Raw genomic sequence first — 18680 nt, forward strand, 5'->3', positions numbered from 1 at the left:
GCAGTTTTACTTCTCCTAAGTTGTCTAAAGGTATAATGCAAAAAAAAGAAAGAGACAGGAAGACGAGGATAGTATTTGTTTCAGTATAACATAAAGTAACAGTATGGGGTGAAGAAAAGATGAATGGTTAAGTAAAATATGTCTAGTCCATCATCATTAAAACTAAAGTTTTGAACATAAAATAAAATGGCTAGTAACAATGGTTTGTAAAAATATCAGGTTTTAAAATGAGTTCTCTAACATGGATAGTTATATAAACATATCCTTATTTTGATAGAGTTTAAGAAAGAAAATGAAAAGAATGAAATGATTGAAACAGGAACATTAGGAATGGGTATCTTTTAAAATTTTTGATTTACTTTAATTCTATGATTTTGGTTGTACAATTAAATATATGCCATCAATTGAAGGCTCACAGGAAGTAAACTTAGCATGCCTCTGTTTTCTCACTACTACTTGGAAAATCAAACAAAATAAAAATCATCTGAGAGAATGTGTTCAAGAAACCAAAGGAAAAGAAAAAATTTCTAACATAGTGTTGTTTTTAAGGTGAAATATACAGAGGTGCATAGAACCTAATCAGACATCACATAAAGCCTATGAACTGCAATTCAACTAGACAGAATAAGGAAAAATCAGAACAGATCAAACAGTAAATGCACCAGCTGATTACAATTAAGTGGTCAGGTAATGAGGATATTAGAGATTTGAATCAGAGTCTTACAGTATGGAACTTGAATCCACGGGACTTGAATTACAAACCTTCAACATTTGAAGGATAGGTTTCACAACCAGGTTAAAAAAAAAAGAATCTCTGGTGTTGGATACATACAGAAATGTACATTTATAATCCAAGCTACCTGGGAGGCTGAGACAAGATCACCAATTCAAGTCTAGCCTGGGGAAATTCATGAGACTCTGTCCCAAAATACAGTGGAAAAAAAAAAAAAGGAAATGGACTGGGGATGTGTAGATCAGCCCTCCCTGAGTTCAATCCTCAATACTTCAAAACAAAAACAAAACCTTGGAGATTAAGCAATTTTATTCTGTCTAAACTTTCATTTATCTTGAGAATATAACCACAATTTACTCAAAATATTTAATTGTAAAAGTATGGAAACCTTTAGAATTGTATGCACAAGTGGTTAAATAAGCCAGGTTAATGATTTAAATTTTATTCACTTATTAATGTGTCTGGAATCTGGATATATCTTGCAATTGATAAAATGTGACTTAATAGGCACCATTTTCTTTTCACATGTACATAAAGTAATGGTGTAGCAGGGCATTGTGGCACATACCTCGCATCCCAGCACTCTGGGAGGCTGAGTCAGGAGAATCACAAGTTAGAGCCCAGTCTGGGCAACTCAGTGACTTAGCATAACCTTCTCTCAAAACAAAAATTTAAAAAATGGCTGGGAATATAGCTCAGTGCAAAGGTCCTGGGTTCATTCCCTAGTACTGATTAAAAAAAAATATATATATATATACATATATATATATATATGTATATATATATATATAAAACAATAGATGGTGCTTTGGATGTGATGAAAGCATATATTTCCATTTTACATGAGAAAACATCATCTGGAAGACCTATAAACATGGGTTCCTTTAGGAATACACTTTGCAATCACTGAGATAATCTGTACTTAAAAAACATGTAATTTTGAAAATTTAGCAAATTAGATTAGTCTTGTAATTTTAATTTAAAATGTGTAATTTAGTGTGTGACCTATAATTTTAAGTGGATATGAATTAAAAATTTTGTCCAAAATAGAGCAAACTCTAGTCATTCTTTAGTAATTTTAATGATTGACATTTATTTTTATATTAACTCATTGATTTTTCAAAACAACCCTAGGAGGTATGTCCTATTCACGTTCTCAATTCTAAGTTACAAAGTTGGATACTTCTTGTAATCAATTTCATATTAGCTTAATTGGCTATTTTTTTCTTTTTGTTGATTCATAAACTAATGACATCTTAAATTTGATGAAATATGGTATAATTCCAATTTTATCAATAAGGAAACTGAAGAAAAGATATTAAGTAATTTGTCCAAATTACTGGTCAGAGCAAGAGCTGAGATTCAAATCAAGGCAGCTAGACTGGCGATTTAGCTCAGTGGCACCGCGCCTGCCTTGCAAGCACAAGGTCCTGAGTTCGATCCCCAGTACCAAAAAAACAAAGCAAAACAAAACAAAAAAATCAAGGCAGCCTGACTCCAAGCTTTAATCTGTGCTCTTACTAATCACAATGGCTTATAATAAAAGTCACACATTGAGAACTCCAGAGTCATAAATAATGGTGCTTTATATATTACTGCACTTTAAAATATTTGAATATGGACAGCCTCAGATTCTACTTTCATACATCATACATACCAATCAAACTATTCAAGTTCTGAGATGGCATACAGAGAGCAGTATATAGCCAAGTGTTCTTTGCACACCACCGTATGGATTTACCTGGAAACAAACTAATTTGTGCTTTCTTACCATCTACACTAGCATCATCCACCAAAATGATTTCCTTCAGCAGTATTGCGGGTGAAGAATAGAGCACACTGTGGACAGTTCTAAGCAGCGTGGACCACGCTTCATTATGAAAAACTATTATGACACTGGTGGTAGGCAAAGGAGGACACCGCTTAAATTTTTGTTCAATACATCTAGAAGAAGCCAAAGTAAAAGAACGATTATAACTTTTATTATCTTATTTCATAGCTATAGCATTGCTAAAGTTATCATTAATCTATCATCAAAAAATGAGCAAATAGTTTCTTTCTATATGAAACAATCTTAAATTATATAAATGTAAATAGATCAAAACAAATTTTCACTAGATCATTCAAAGATTATGCCTAGTGATATAGATCACAATATATTACTGTAAACTTTCTCAACAGTATTAATTTTTAACAAATAACATTTTAAATAAAATGTTACAAAGGAGACAATGTGTAAAAATAAAAAATCTGATTACCTCCTCGAACAACAAATTTTGATATTTTCTTGCAAAAGTCACTAATTTTTCTTATTTGCAACCTAAACTGTGCAACTTTATTTTTCATAAAGATTTTAAATGAGATACTTTTTAAAGTACATAATGTATGTCAAGTATCTACTATTTTCTAAGTTTATTTAATAAATTTTATTTAATCTATAGAGTACCAAAGGAAAAAATAGTTTACCATAAAACCTAAGTTCTTATGATGCTCATCATTAGGTAAATTCTTTTTTTTTTTTGAGAGAGGGTCTTGCTCTGCAGTTCAGGCTGTCCTTGAGTTCTTGAGTTCACTATGCAGCCCAGGCTGGCCTTGAACAGTGGCAGTCCTCCTTTCTCAGCCTGCCCAGTGCTGGGATTATAGGCATGTACCACCTCATCTGGCCAGTTAGTTAAATTCTTAATACCATTTTTCAAATGTTTCTAAAACATTTTTGCCCTACTGTTTAGTTAATATCTAGCATTTAAAAATGTCTTTTTAACAGGATGTATTTAAAAATTTTAAATAAATATCTAAATCCACATGAAGAGTCTTGAGCTTCTATCACCATCTGCAAGGTTGAAAGGTATTAAGAGAGAAATTCTAAGTACTCTCGACTCATTAGTGGTATTATTCATAAGGTAAAAATACTAGTCATTCGTTGAACTTGAATACAGTTTTATAACAATGTCTTCCTCAAAGAAAATAATCTTTTTTTTTTTCTTTTGGTACCAGGGATTGAACTCCGGTCCTTAAGCCTGCGGAACAGGCGGTAGAACCACTGAGCTAAATCCCTGGCCCAAAGAACATAATCTTTATAACCAACTAGTGTGTTAGTGGCTCTACACAGTTTCTAGCCTTTGACACTAGAAATGTGGAGATCACAGCTGCTCACCCCCTGAATTGAGGCGAGGATAATAAGAGTGACACAGAAGAAGGTTTCAAAACAGTGGGATGTACAATAACCACGTATGGTCTATGGAAAAGATAAACAAAGCAACTGTATTTCTAAGATCATTTAAATCCCATCATTTGCTGTATGATTTTGAACAAAAGACTATAAAATCCTCATACATGGTCAAATCTTCTCACACAATAAATAAAGTATGTGAAGAATCAAATATTGGTGCTCAAACCCAGAGATATGAAAGTGAATCATTCCCTCATAGAGATGAGAGTCAACACACATCAGTTACTTTCTAGGGCCAATGGGTAGGCGGGAAGGAGGGGCAGTACCCTCTGGGGTGACAGTGTAAGTTCTCCTACTAATTACTTTCTGACCATATTTACATGTGTGTATCTTTGGAGTCATTTTCCAAGAGCAAGTCTTTAGGGTGGAATATTTATAGTGAACAAGAAAGGGAATTAGATTGGGGGTAAAATGGAAAGAGAATATCAACAAAACTTAGAAGGAAAAGGAGAAAGTGAGAGCATAGATGGGAGTGGAAGTGATCACTTCATGATTTAAAAGTGCAATACTAATGCACAGTCAGAAGTCAGTTATCATGGCCGGGGATTTAGCTCAGTGGTTTTGGCACCTGCCCTGCAAGTGCAAGGACCCAAGTTCGATCCCCAGTACAAAAAAAAAAGGTAAGTTATCATAATTTCCCTCATCCTTTGGAATAAAAGTAAATTATTCTAAATTTAATGTTAGATAAACTACCAATTAAAAGTGAAGTTCAAATACAAACTATATATACACCTGAACATTAATTACACAGAATTACTAAATATAAGTTCATATTTTAACACCTAAATGTTTATAAACCAACACGAACTATGAATACAAATTCTGAAAAACTCCATAATATAACATGGTTTTTTAAAGGAAAAAGAACTACCTCATGACTTATTTTCTTAAAGGCATTTTAGGGAGTAAATAGAATTTTAGGATTAAAAATTTTTTCCTATCTTTGCCATGTAGTTAATATAATATTAATCAATAATTCTAAAAAAATTGAAGATGCAAAATATAAAGCTGCATAAAAACGCACACTACTAAAATGCTGTCACTTTAATCTTGAACAGTTGTCCCTGTTTAAGGCAGTATTTATTTACTTAACTGACATCTACTGATATTAATCAGTAATTAAAAATGACACAGTGGGAGGTGCCACAATGAAATATCACTTTTATCATTAATGAAAGTGAAAGTATTTCCTGGTATGATTTAATTTACTTTGAAATAATTAGCATGATATTTTTATGCTTTTAAAATCATTTCACATATCACTTAAAATAGTCCAATTAATATATCTTGCCAAATATTATGTATTTTTCAGTCAAACCATTCAAAAATGTGGCATATAGAGACTTGCTTAAATTATCAATCACAGGACCATTTGACTTTAAGAGAAACTAGATCTAAATGACTAATGAGCTTGTAAAACAACTAGCAGTTCTTCAGGAAATGTGCTCCTTGTTGACACAGGTAACATTCAAAGTACAAAACAATTAATTCTTCACCACCTCTACAAACCCCTATCTAAAGTCAGAAATAAGTAAATCCCTGACTATAATAATGTTGTTAAATATGCTTAGTTATTTTTCACTACTAAAAAATTAACAGTTTTGAACATTATTGTAGTTTCTTAATGTTATCATAAAAACCTCAGCTTCAGCTAATATCATTTCAAAGAATTCAAATCCTACTAATTGATTTTTTATGTGGACTGCTTTCAATCAAGACCCTTACCAAAATCAATAAAATGCACTACTGTATTTGAATCTATTAATACAAGAAAGGCACTACACCATGATCTGTTACAAGAGCCAGAATATTTTGTAGATATTCATTGAATTTTTTTACACATTGATTCTGAGCAACTTGACTTTAGATTAAATGGATTAAAATGCAGTGACAGAAATCTAACCTACACAACTTTAACACTGAGGGATTCAAATAGTGGAGCAAATATTCATAACCATAAATCTACACAAATCTGAAACAATACACCATTCTATCAAAACTCTTATCTTCAGTATGGCTGCCAAGTGTAATCTGTCATAACCCAAAAGCAAAATACACAGCATTGTTTGCTTACTGTTTTCCTATCTTGTGCTCACAAAAAACCACTGATGGCTTGAGGGTGCTGGAATTCATTTTAGCCTTTGCAATTTACATACAGCATTTGAACATTACCTTGTAGATAACAAAATGGTTAACTAAGGATATAGAGAAACAATAGTAGAACCTGGAGGGAAATATTAATCAAAACACAGTACAGCAAAGACAAACACATACCAAGTGACTCGATAATGACAAATGTTGACTTCTCTGTAGCTAAAGGAAGACAATGCTATAGATATAACTTTATCAACAAATCTTCAAAGACAGAATCATAGTGGAAATAATAATTGTAACACCATTTTGCCTTAAAGGAAAGCTTATAAAATATAAGGCATTTTGAGACATAATTAGGTACTGCAAAGAGCCACAGAGTCTTTGGGTTATTTTATAAATCCATAAAATGTTATATAATACCTCCAAAATCTTGGCACATTTTTTAACATTTCCATTCTATAGCAATACAAAGAGAAATGAAAACAACTCCTCCATCTGTGACATTTTCCACAAAACCTGTCTTTCTTCCTAAATAAATGAAGAAATTACAACAATTAAGAATAAAAGGTTTTCTTGTACCTAAATGTCAAATCTAGAACTCAGTTTTCTAATTTCCAAGCTAATAACTTCTCCTGTCTGCCCTACCTCACCAGCCAAGGTATCTAGCCTTGATAATTACAAGCAAAAATAAATACAACAGATGGAATAAACAATATGTGCTGATTGTCTGCCTCACAGTAGCTAAAGAACAAGCAAATTTCTTAACTAATGCCTGTCCACTGAAATCTCTGGTGACAAGCAATAAAGAATGAGTATTCTTCAACGTACTCAGGAGGTCGGGTGTCGGGTCCAAGGTCTCGGTGTAATGAAATCCTGTCACTTGCAAAAGCATTAAAACAGTGTTTTGCCTCCCCGTGTTCTTTTTCCTTTTGCTCTTCAATACTTAAATTGGTTGTCTTGAAGGCTTTGCCAGAAGCACCAGGTGCATTAGAATCCTGAGGTGGGCGGTCAAGAACAGGTTTCAGCTCTGCCACTGTATAATATCCCTGAAGACAGGGTCTCTCGCGAGCATCAATGTTTTGCCTGACAGGTGCTCCTATTTGCATTTTTGGCATTGCATCTTTAATATTATTTACAGCTTCTAGCATTAAATCAAACACCTTGTTTTTGTTTTTCAGGTTTCTTTCCATCCTTGATTCCTCTTTGGAATATTGATCACTTACTTCTCTTTGCATTAAAATCAAAATTATTATAAAGAAAAAAATTACTGCACCAAGCTTCCAGAACATTCTGTGGCAATGTCTTTTGATATGTAACTTTACTAGTCGCTTTAGGTGAGCCATTCTGACATCAATCCTTGTTTCTTGACAAATAACAGTTAAGATTTCCTCTGTTACTTGTATTTTTTTATCATAGACTTGTTGGTAAGAAAGTTCCTTTAAACAGTTATACCTACAAATAGAAATAACAGCTGTTATTAGTAGCTAGCTATTCACAAAGGCATCATATAATTTATTCATTCAACCAACAATGTACTCTTATGGTTAATAAGAATACAAAGATTTTTTGCCCTCGAGAAAATTTCACTTTAGAAAAAACAATTGTGTAATTAACTATAGTCTATTAAGGTTACAAAATATTAAGGCTTTCTCTCCAATAAAAAATACATATTTTGTTGGCCATGGAGGCACTTGAGAGGTTGTAGCAGGAGGATCACTGGGAGTTCAAGTCCAGCCTGGGCTGCTAAGTGATTTCCAAGCCAGTCTGAACTACAAAGTGAAACCCTGTCTCAAAAAATCCCCCCAAAATAAACAACCTCCCCAACAGCTGCCACATTTGTATTAACTCTGGTAACATCTACCATATGATATACATAAAATTATTTTACAAGCGTATTTTGAGTTAGAAAAAGGGAATGTCTTAGCTTGATAACCACGGAGTTAAAGTACTTTGTTAAGTGGATCATAAGAAGTTGTTGAAGGAGATCCACAGGAAAGCAAGGATATACTGACAGGCCCAACCAAGCATCCACCTGTGCATGGTGTTATTTATGCAATTTTCCCTTAACCTGTGAACCACTTCTCCAACTAAACCAAGTAAAATAATAAAGCAGCTTCACAAATAAGTAAGCATGCATTCTGCCAAATTTCCTCACCTGATAGCACTTGGGAATCCTGACAGAACCCATAAAGAAAATCAAGAGCATTCAGTTCGTTGTTATGTAACACATAACTTCAATAGCTCAAGCTCATACAAATACAAAATCTAATAGTGAAAAGCAAATACATTTGCTTCTCTTTAAGTGTCTCTAGGGTTCAAAAACCAGAATTTGGTTTGATGAAATAATAAATTTCTGCCTGCCATTGACCTTAAGAACAGAGCAACAGGTATATAAACCCAGCATGAACACCACGAGCGAAAGGAAAAGCAACATAGGATGCTGAGGACAGGCCGAATCAGAGTGAGGGCCCATTTTCCTTGTGATGCTTAAAATGATGGGTGGTGAAAGGGTTTCGGTATGGGATTGCAGACTATGCACCATTATAGCCAATCAAGTAAAATACAGGGAAAGAGGCCTGCAAAGTGCTTGTTGACCCTAAAGCCTAAACGTAAAGGAAAGATTATTTGTAGCAGTAAGAACTAACTTTATCACTTTGTTTAGCTTCTCCTTCAAAGTTATAACTAAATTTAAAATAAGAAAAGCAAGTTCTAAGATGAATTCTCTGGCCTTTTATAGAATAATTTAAGCTGAATAAATAAAACAGGCAGAACTTACTTCTTATATTAGTTCTGATTGGAATGTTCTATATTTTTTTCAGTATGGAACAGACAATACGGCTCCTAAAAATACCTCAGTTATGATACGTATTCCACATAAAAGCAAAATTCCAATATTTCTGAGCTTTCATTGTTATAAGAACTTCATATAAAGAATGAAATGACCTCTTACATTTTTTCCTCTGCTTGAAAAATTCATATAAGGAGTCACAGAATCATAAAATTATAGTTGGACAATTTATTTGTCAAATGTTGTTCAGGGCTGTGGCTACAAAATTAAAGGTGGCCCTTCCCTTTAAGAAACAGGGACTAGGATGAAATCTGGCAAGTCAGGCAATGAAGCAGCATCATACATGCTGGGACAGGAGACTACCAAGACAACATGGAGGGAAGGAGAAATGTTAAGAGAATTTCCCAGGGATGATAATGTTCAGCAGAATCTTGAAAGTAAGTAAATTTTAGGCGGATGGAGAAGAGAGAAAAGCAAGAAGAAATGGTGGATCCTAAAGCACAGAAGCAAGAAAAGACGTGGTCATCCCTTAGTACAGCAGAGATGGAAGGTACAGGTAGGGAGTGGCAGGAGAGCAGGCTGGGAGGTCAGTTAAAGGCCAGTTCACTAGAAGTGGAGCACATCTTCCAGTGACTTGAAAATTTATCAATTCTTCCCTATATGGATGGAATGAAAAAAACTGAATGATTTTTAAAGCAGAACCATAAACTTGAGATTATACAAATAAATCACAAGTTTCCATCCCCAGTGAATATGATATTGAAGAGATAAGGGGTACCAGATGGATGGAAAAGAATGATTCAAGAGTGTCTAGGAAACAGAACCAAACAATAGGACTTGGGAAGAGAAAAAAGAAATGAGAGATGGATGGATAAAGTGATGAGATGAACACAGGTAGGGAATTTGCCTGGTGGAACTTGTGGAAATTTGCCCTCAGGAGTCCCAGAAGAGACTATTCCCAAAGTACTGAATTCTGGAACTAGCTAGATACAGTGCTGAGAAAAACTGCTGGTTGTTGGAGTCAGAGGGGCTGTCTTCCATAGGAGGCCAGTGCACTTTTCAAGATGGCTCTAGGCTGGGCACCACCTGGAAGTTTAAGCAGCCAGCTCTCTAGACACCCAATCTTGTAGGACTCCTAGTGTGCACATGAGGGTCTTGAGAGAGAATTTGAAGAAATATGACCTGGGCAGCAGAGCAGATCCAGAGTGTCAGTGGATTCAGGACACATCACAACTGCCAAAGTCAAGCTCTAGGGAAAGTACAGAGGGTAGGGGTGCCAACTCTAAAGAAAACTGTGCCTTATAGATAAGTAGCACTGGAGAAAATCATGTGAAGAACTGAGCAGTGGCCAGTGAGCAGCTCTGAGACTAGGAAGAGAAACCCCTTTCACCCTCAGGGTCCCTCCAGTGTTAAATCTTGGTAAATCCTTTGTTAATGGGATTTAATATTGTGCCAGTTAGCATAGGAGAAATACTTACAAGGCCCACATCCATTACTGCAGAACAGGCTAATAATTAGATCAGAGAAACAATAAATTGATAAGCAGCATAATCTACCCTCTCAATTATGCAGCTTTTCAGGTCCACCTGGGGCCTCAATGTTGGTCTCTGCAGATTAGGCACCCATTAGTAGTGCTGGTCATGTCACTTTAGAAAGAAGTCATCAAACGTTACTGAGCCAAGCCTTACATAGCCTTCATTCCTTCTACCAAGGCAACTGTTCATAGGTCCACTTAACAAGCACTCAGGTGGTTAGGGAGGAATTCTAACATCCACAGAGTATGTCATTTTGACCACTTGATTATAAAAAGCCCTCTCTGCAGGAAAGAATGCTTTGGTGGGCATTTAGGTGGGACATGACTGTTTTTCAGGCTCTGTCCATTTTGAAAGATCCACCTATGTATCCTCAACTTTTTTGTCACCAATCTCCCAGTCCTGTCCTTTCAGATCCCTGGCCATACAAATGATTAGCAACTTCCCATCAACCAATATAGATCTGTACTTCTAGTTATCCCTTCTTCCAGAAACCAAAGACAAACATACCTATTGTTCAAATTTCTGCCTATTGGAAGAATTTCCTTTCTCCTGTCCTTCACAGTTATTCATGGGTAGGCTATTGTTCTGAAGCTGTCCACTCTTGGGTAGTGTTGGTGTTTTGTGCAGCCTCACCTGTAAATCAGTCTTGAGACTTTTTTCTTAGCCTATCAGTAGAACTAAGAAAATCCTCAAGGAGCCATAAGCCATGAGTTGAAGGATACAAGGAGCTAAAGTTTGGATAAGCATCCTCTAAAGTTCCATATGTTAAAAGCTTGGTGTCCAACAGTGTCTCTATTTAGAGGAGATGGAATCTTTAACAGGTGGGACCTAGTAGAAGGTCTTCTAGACAATGAGGGTAAGCCCTTGAAGTGAATATTGGGATCCAGCCCCTTCCTCTTCCTATCACATCCTGGCCATGAAATGAATGCTTTTGTCCCATGTTGGTCCCATGATATGCTGCCTTCCCTAGACCGAAATGCAATGGGACCAACCAATCATGGACTGAAGTCTCCAAAACTGTGAACCAAAATGAACCTTCTCTCTTTGTAAACTGATTATCTCAGTTATTTGTTATAGTAATGGAAAGCTGACTAACAAAAGGCAATGTAACAGGAGGTGGTATTGAAGGAATTGGGTCCACTTGGTCAGGTAACTGACATATATTTTCCATATTTTTCCAGGCTTCTTTCTCATAGTCCATTTCTACCTGATGACAGATTGTCACCATGCATGAATAAGCTACAGCTAGATCAGTCAGACAATATCCATTCAGTGGTAGGAAGCTTTGTCTATATGGAAACCCATGGTTATGCATTTAGTATCTACCAAGTGGCAATAGGAGCTGTTTTATCAGAGTCCAGTGTTATCTGAAGATGGAATATATTTATTTCAAAATCCTAGAGATCTTTCTTGTGATTTTGGTATTGGTACTGTCCAGAGACTCTACAGAGAGTACCTATTCTCTAGAGACACTAAGAGAGTTAAAGGATTTGTTAGAGTCAAAAGCTGAAGTGATGTATAGCTCACACTTGTGTCTTAGACTTGCTGCACATCCTTTCTTTTGCTCTGGTAATCATTCAAAACTGACAGCCCTTGAGTTACACTGAACATAGGTTGAAGGAATATATTCAAATGTGGTACATCCTGTCTCCAAAATCCATAAAGGTCTGTCAATCCATAAAGGAACACTGAATACCCAGAAATGTTAATGAAATGGTATGCCTCTGAAATTTTGTGGGGATGATTTATCATCCTCTAGTCTTCATGTGCTTCACTAAGATATCAAAAATATTTGCTATATTCTGCTCAACAGATACAATCAACATAGTAAATCAGTGTGATGATTCATGGAATGTTAGGATTATTAAGATCACTAGAACAGGAGAACAACCTGCCCCTCAGATAAGGCTGAAGATACACTGTTGGCCCTGTTAGATAAGAACACGGTGGTCCCTTTAAATTGGCATGGAAGAAAAGTATTAGCCAAGTCAAAAGCTGTGTAACAAATGCCAGGGCTGTATGATTTGAAAAAGATATTACCTGTGGGCTGACAACTTCATTTAGAGTCACTCAATGATTAAGTTTATGATAGTCCACAAGCATTTTCTAAGACTCATCCAATTTCTGCACAGGCCAAATAGGTAAGTTAAATGGGGAGGCGTTCCTATATGGAATGAGGCATCAACCTCAGTGATTTCCTCAGGGATATGATATTACTTCTGATTTATTATTGTAGAGATGGGGATTCTAAGGTCTTTCCCTTTGCTCTCCTATCCCATGGTCTTCACTTGAGAGTCAACGGAGATTGTGCCAGTTATCTAGTATTTCTACTCCAATTATGCATTAAGGAAATGAGGAAATAAGCACAGAGTGCATTTGCTGACCATTGGGACACACTGTGAGTCCAATTCCACTCAGTTTGAAGGGTGTTGTTCCTTTCATTTCCTTTTCTCCAAATCATAGTCTCTAGCAAATGTCTGATGGTCCATTACAGAAAGAGTTCTGGGTCTGCGAATTGGCACAGCTCTGGAAACTGAGTGAGCCAGTGACTCTCAGTTATCAAAACTAACAGGAAATTGTTATCAGAGCTAAAGTGGGTTTTTTTTGGCTATGCAGACAAGTGATACTGTAGTACTGACCATCTATTTTGTTCATTAGCTACCATTAGGAGTCTTTCAAAGAGACACTGCCTCAGCTACCAGAAACATCTGCAGGCTAAAGCTTTCTGGAAGTTGTGTCCCTGCTTTCAATTAAGGAAGATGTGCCTCCCTTATCTTTTGTCCTAAAGTGCTTATTGCCACTTGGATTCTGCTGCTAGAATTCCATATTACCATTGAAATCAAGAAGCCAATCTCTATGCCTAAAAGGTGAGTAAGCATAGACTTTTTTTAACAGATGCAAGGCTTCCCCTCACTAACACATTTCTCAATATCTTAGTGAAAGGAATGTCCATTGGACCATTTTATGGAATGCAGTTGGAGGATGGGCATCCAGGATACAATGAAATAAATCCAATCAAACATTCTTTTTTTTCCAAGAAATATAAAAACCCATAAGCAGAGTACAATTCCTTCAAGTCACTTTTCCTTTAGAGCCCCAAGAATATTAAAGGATGGGGAAGTTAAAGAGCAAAGGACAATGCCCACTTGCTCAACTGCTATCACTTGGCATTCATCTTTCTGCAAGTTTAGCCACAACTCACTCAGTAGATATTCATGCTTTATTCCTCAACTTCCATTACCCTGTAGAAAAAGAGTCAGTGAGCTTTCCATAAAGAGCCAGTCAGAAAATAGTTTTTGCTTTGCAGGCCATATACTGTGAATGGCAACTACTCAATTCTGTAGTTGTAGCGTGCACACACACACACACACACACACACACAACAATGTATAAATGACTGAGCATAGCTGTGTTCCAATTAAACTTTGTTTACAAAAACAGATATTGGCCCAAATTTGGTCTAGGGGCCATTGTTTGGCAAGTTCTGTTCTAGAAAAGATTTCAAATTTAACATTTATTAATTTCCTTATACCTATGCCTTCCCCATTACTGTTACTTCCAAAAATTACATCACAAATGATCTATAGTATCAGATTATTTTTATTATACATGAAAACAGTATCTGACCATTAGATTAAGTTAAATTTTCCTGTTGAATTATATAATATCCTTCCACTTCTCCAACTACCTGAAATTCCTGCATTATACACACTTCATGGTTAAGACATGTAAAGCCTCCCTTAATATACAAGTTTAAGTTGAAAATAAACCAGTTTCAATCCAAAAATTAATTTTTCTTTCAACAGTTAATATCGGGTAGGGTAATTTTCCTCAGGACCATGCATAGTGAATTACCATAGACAGAGAGGCCTTTCAGACATATGCTGAATGCCAAGTTCCAAATAGGGAACAGAAGGATACCTAATTTTGAGGGATTTATACTTAATTCATTAGGCAAAGGGGGGAGGCCTAATGAATTCTGAGCAAGGTAGTAACCTAATATGAATTGGAATTTAGAATGATTCTACTCGAAGCTGTGCTCATTTTTGCCTGGAAGTATATGATGTTGCAGGCAGTTAGGAGACTACTAATCTGGGCAAGAGATGAGTAGAAGAGATACGGAGGCTGGGAAAAGAGATTTGGGAGGTAGAATTAGCTGAACTCAGTACATCAATGGTTGTGGAGACTGGTGAGGTTGCCAGGTTGTGATATGTGCTAAGGATGGTTCTTGACCTGTTGAATGGGATTAGCTAATGGAGTATTTACTGTTCTTCAAGGAAAACTAGGAATGAACAAATAAGAAGTCATAGTATTTAAAGAATAGAGAGTCATGATATTTAAAGAATAGAGAAGTCATAGTATTTAAAGAATAGAGAGTCCATCAGAGATGTCAGCAAATGGAAATCCCAAACAGAAGTTCTGAAAGATACCTAGAGAGCAACAGTCTAAATTGAAACAGGACAATAGATAGCATCAGGAGCAGACCAATAAATCTGATAGATTAGACAATGTGGAAAATCAAACTGAGAAGGAATGTATAGAAATTGTGCTCTAATTAACGTGTGCACAAGGTATGTAAATTGGCTTTCTTAAATGAGTTAAATATTAATTGTAGGATTAAAATATTTTTTTCTAAGCTAGGCCTGATGTGACATGCCTATAGTCCCAGTTACTCAGAGGACTGAAGAGGTTTATTTGCCCACGAGTTCGAGACTAGCCTCCATCTCAAAATCAAGCAAGCAAGCAACAATCAATCAACCAATCAATATTCAAGAAAGTATACTCTTTAATATGCTTGTCTGGCTTTGTAGTGTACAATATTCACAACTCATAATAAATAAATATGAAAGTGAAATATAAACAAAATATATGAGAGTTCTATTGGGATGTTGAAGAAAGGAGAGCAGAGGTGTATGCACAACAGAGCTAAATATTTATCTAGCATAATGGGAAGTTGGTAGTCAATGCCACATATTGATAGATTAAGAAACAGAAATAAAAGCATATTATTTCAAGAATTAAATACTGGAAGACACATCTAAAAGTAAAACTAATTACTTTTAGGCAGCATTACTGGGCATGTGGGAGAGGAGGGACAGGGGAGATGGAATTTTTTTTATTACTTTTGTAAATCTTTTAACAATCCTATATAATGTTATGTATATAGAAGTAGGATGGAAATACAGGATCAGGGAACAGACTTGCTTGGAGTTGAATCTTTTATTTATTTATTTATTTATTTTTATTTATATATTAATTGGTACATTTTAGGTATATAATACATTTACACTTATCATTGGGTGTTTGTACCTGAACATGATGTAACTTAGTTCTTATTTTTTCCCCCATTACCTGTGCGCCCTTCACCCCCACCACCCTTCCCTATTTACATCAGACCCCCCAAATTCAAAGACCCAATTCAAAAATGGACATCCGAAATGAACAGACATTTCTCAGACAAAGGAGTAAAAACAGCAAATAAATATACTGGAGTTGAAGCTTGGCTCAGAGTTTTCACTAACCTTGTAGATGAAAAGAAATTACTAAACTTCTCAATTTTCCTATCTCTAATATAGGGAGAAAAAACTGTGCCCTTCATAGGGTTACTCTTAAAATTAAATAATAACTCATGTAAATTTCTTAAAATAATGCCTGGCAGGTAACTATGCAGTAGTAAAATAATAAATAAGGATTAATCCTTATTATGGAAATAAATACGAACTATTAATTGACAAAAATATAAAGATATTAATAACCAAAATCATTTTTCCAGATACAGGCTATCTGGTTCATATTCCCAAATACTAAGTAGGACTTTATTTCTTTAGGCTAGTCTTTATTCCACAGGATTGAGAGGAGTGGGGAGAGACTGCTGAGAACGTTCAGTTACAGTTAGTGCTAAAAGAAAAGGAGTTCAAATTGAAACCTGAAGGTTGAACGTTAGCCGGATAGGCCAAGATAGGAGGGAAAACCCTGTTACAGGCAGGGAGAATGACACTTACAAAGATCTAGAGGCAAGAGAAACATGGCGATAAAAAAGGCTGGTAGGACTAGAGCAGAGTAATGACAAGAGTGGTATGCACTTGACAGCAGCTGACTCATACCAAGCCTTCAGGCTATGGTAAGGAGTTTGCTTTATCCCAAGTGTGATGAAGCACTTTAACTAGGTGTTACCATGTCCAAATATTTTGAAAACTATCATTCTGAGTGCAGTGTGAGGAACCAACCAGATAGGATCCTGGAAGAATTTAGACAGATAAACAGGAACTGGGCAAGAAATGATGGGAGTGAAAGGAATGGAAGAAAAAGAACAGATTTAATTTATTTTGTAAATAAAACCGAGAGAGCATCATGAAGGACAAGCCACAGATTTGAAAGGAAGGCAGCTAACAGCAACTAATCTTTTCCCCTGTTTTTTTGTTATTGTTGTTGCTGTTGTCTGTTTTTTGCTTTTGATTTAGTCTCACCAAAGTATCTTCTTTAAGTAAAAGCTGCCCTCTTTTGGCTCCTCACCATGAGTAATGTATTCAATTAAGAAATATTTATAATCAAAAGCTGCAAGACATTTCAATCACAAAGTCAACTTTTCACTTCTAAATGATGAAATCCAGATCCTGAAATCAGACCAAATGACCCCCAAAATAACACAGAAATGATATGTGGATAACAGCAATCCAAATTAATTAGAGTACAGTGGAACATGCTTCCTACTCCCCAGTCGCTTTGGTCACTTCCCAATGCCTTTCTCTGTCTTGACCTGTAACTTTTCTTTTTACTCTATGAGTAGGCTTGAAATTAATTGCTACATGCTTTGTAAGTAATTTAAAATATGTGTATGGAAGACGTCAAATCACCCCGCTGCAGACAGGCAGCCACCTGGTTCCACACTACAAAGACACAGAGGACACCAGACCACCAGACCAAGGTGGCAACAGCCCCCACCCCAAGTTGCAATGAGAAAACATGTAAATAAGTCTCAAAACCAGACTTCCAGATCACCTACAGCAACCCCAAAGGGAAATGAGATGGAACACTCTGATACTCAAACACCTGGACCCACTGAACTGGCAACAAAAGGGGATCTGGAAAAAATGAAAACAGAAATAATTTCTCAGATAACAGGAGAAATTGTGCCCCTAGTGCAAGACATGATTAATAAATCTAGAGAAGAGCTCAGGAACATGATGGAATCCCAACATAACAAAAAAATGGAACCCATAAAAGAGATGCAAATAGATTTCCAGGACATGAAAAGCTCCATTGAAAGTCTACACAGCAGAGTGAGCCAATGTGAGGACAGAATTTCAGATATAGAAGATAAGATTGCAATTAGTGACCAGGAAAAGAAAAATGGCTTCATAATTATAAGAGAACATGAGAAATCAATCCAGCAGCTGCTAGATGATGCAAAGAAGAATAACATAAGACTGATTGGGCTCAATGAACAAACAGGAGAGAGTGCAGGTGACATAAAACATCTCTTCACAAAAATAATGGCAGAAAACTTCCCAAGCTGGGGAAAAGAGCTTGGCAAACAGAAAAGTGAGGCATATAGGACTCCAAATAGCCTTGATCAAAAAAAATCTACACAGAGGCATATAATTGTTAAGATTCCAGAAACACAACAGAAGAACAAAGTTCTACAAACAGTCAGAGAAAAGAAACAAATCACATACAAAGGAAAGCCCATCAGAATCACAGCAGACTTCTCAACACAAACCATCAAGGCAAGAAGAGCTTGGAGTGACATATTCCAAGCCCTAAAAGAAAACAGCCTCCAACCCAGATTGATGTACCCTGAAAAACTAGCTTTCAAAATGGATGGAGAAATAAGATACTTTCATGACCAAGAGCACCTTAGGAACTTCGTGAATACCAAACCAGCACTCCAAAGAATTTTACACAATATCCTAGGAACAGACATTGAGGATCACAATCCCAGGAAGCAAAGCAGAATGAACCCAGCTGGCATGACAAGAAATTAAATGTAAAGGGGGAGAACACAACCAAAAGAAAAAGTCATGGCAATGACAAGTCAATACGTTTCAGTTATAACCATCAACGTTAATGGTCTCAATTCACCAATCAAAAGGAATAGACTGGAGAATGGGTCAAGAAGCAAAATCCAACAATATGCTGCATACAAGAAACACACTTCATTCAAAAGGAAACTCATAGACTGAAAGTTAAAGGGTGGAAAACAATACTCCCTGTGACGGGAACCCAAAAAAAAGCAGGAGTAGCTATCCTCTTGACAGATCAAGTAGATTTCAAACCAACACTGATTAAGAGAGATGAAGA

The 18680-nt window shown here is 36.0% G+C and overlaps 1 protein-coding gene across 3 annotated transcripts in view; it reads right to left on the minus strand.

Moving 5' to 3' along the window:
- Galnt3 (polypeptide N-acetylgalactosaminyltransferase 3) overlaps window positions 1-18680 on the minus strand; it is a 58279-nt gene that overhangs the window by 28990 nt on the left and 10609 nt on the right. For 2 of the 3 annotated variants that reach the window (XM_021238598.2, XM_021238597.2), the window contains exons 2-4: window positions 6885-7508; window positions 6477-6584; window positions 2505-2677 (exon numbers count right to left, since the gene is read on the minus strand). In XM_021238598.2, coding sequence (XP_021094257.1) covers window positions 2505-2677; window positions 6477-6584; window positions 6885-7399 — 796 coding nt within the window. In that variant the 5' untranslated portion in view covers window positions 7400-7508. The remainder of the gene's footprint in view (window positions 1-2504; window positions 2678-6476; window positions 6585-6884; window positions 7509-18680) is intronic. The other variant, XM_004857604.3, reaches the window with a different exon arrangement.

This window comes from Heterocephalus glaber, unplaced genomic scaffold, assembly GCF_053883595.1.
Source record: "Heterocephalus glaber isolate CG9 unplaced genomic scaffold, H.glaber_assembly_v1.0 deba00000347, whole genome shotgun sequence".
Taxonomy (NCBI): domain Eukaryota; kingdom Metazoa; phylum Chordata; class Mammalia; order Rodentia; family Bathyergidae; genus Heterocephalus; species Heterocephalus glaber.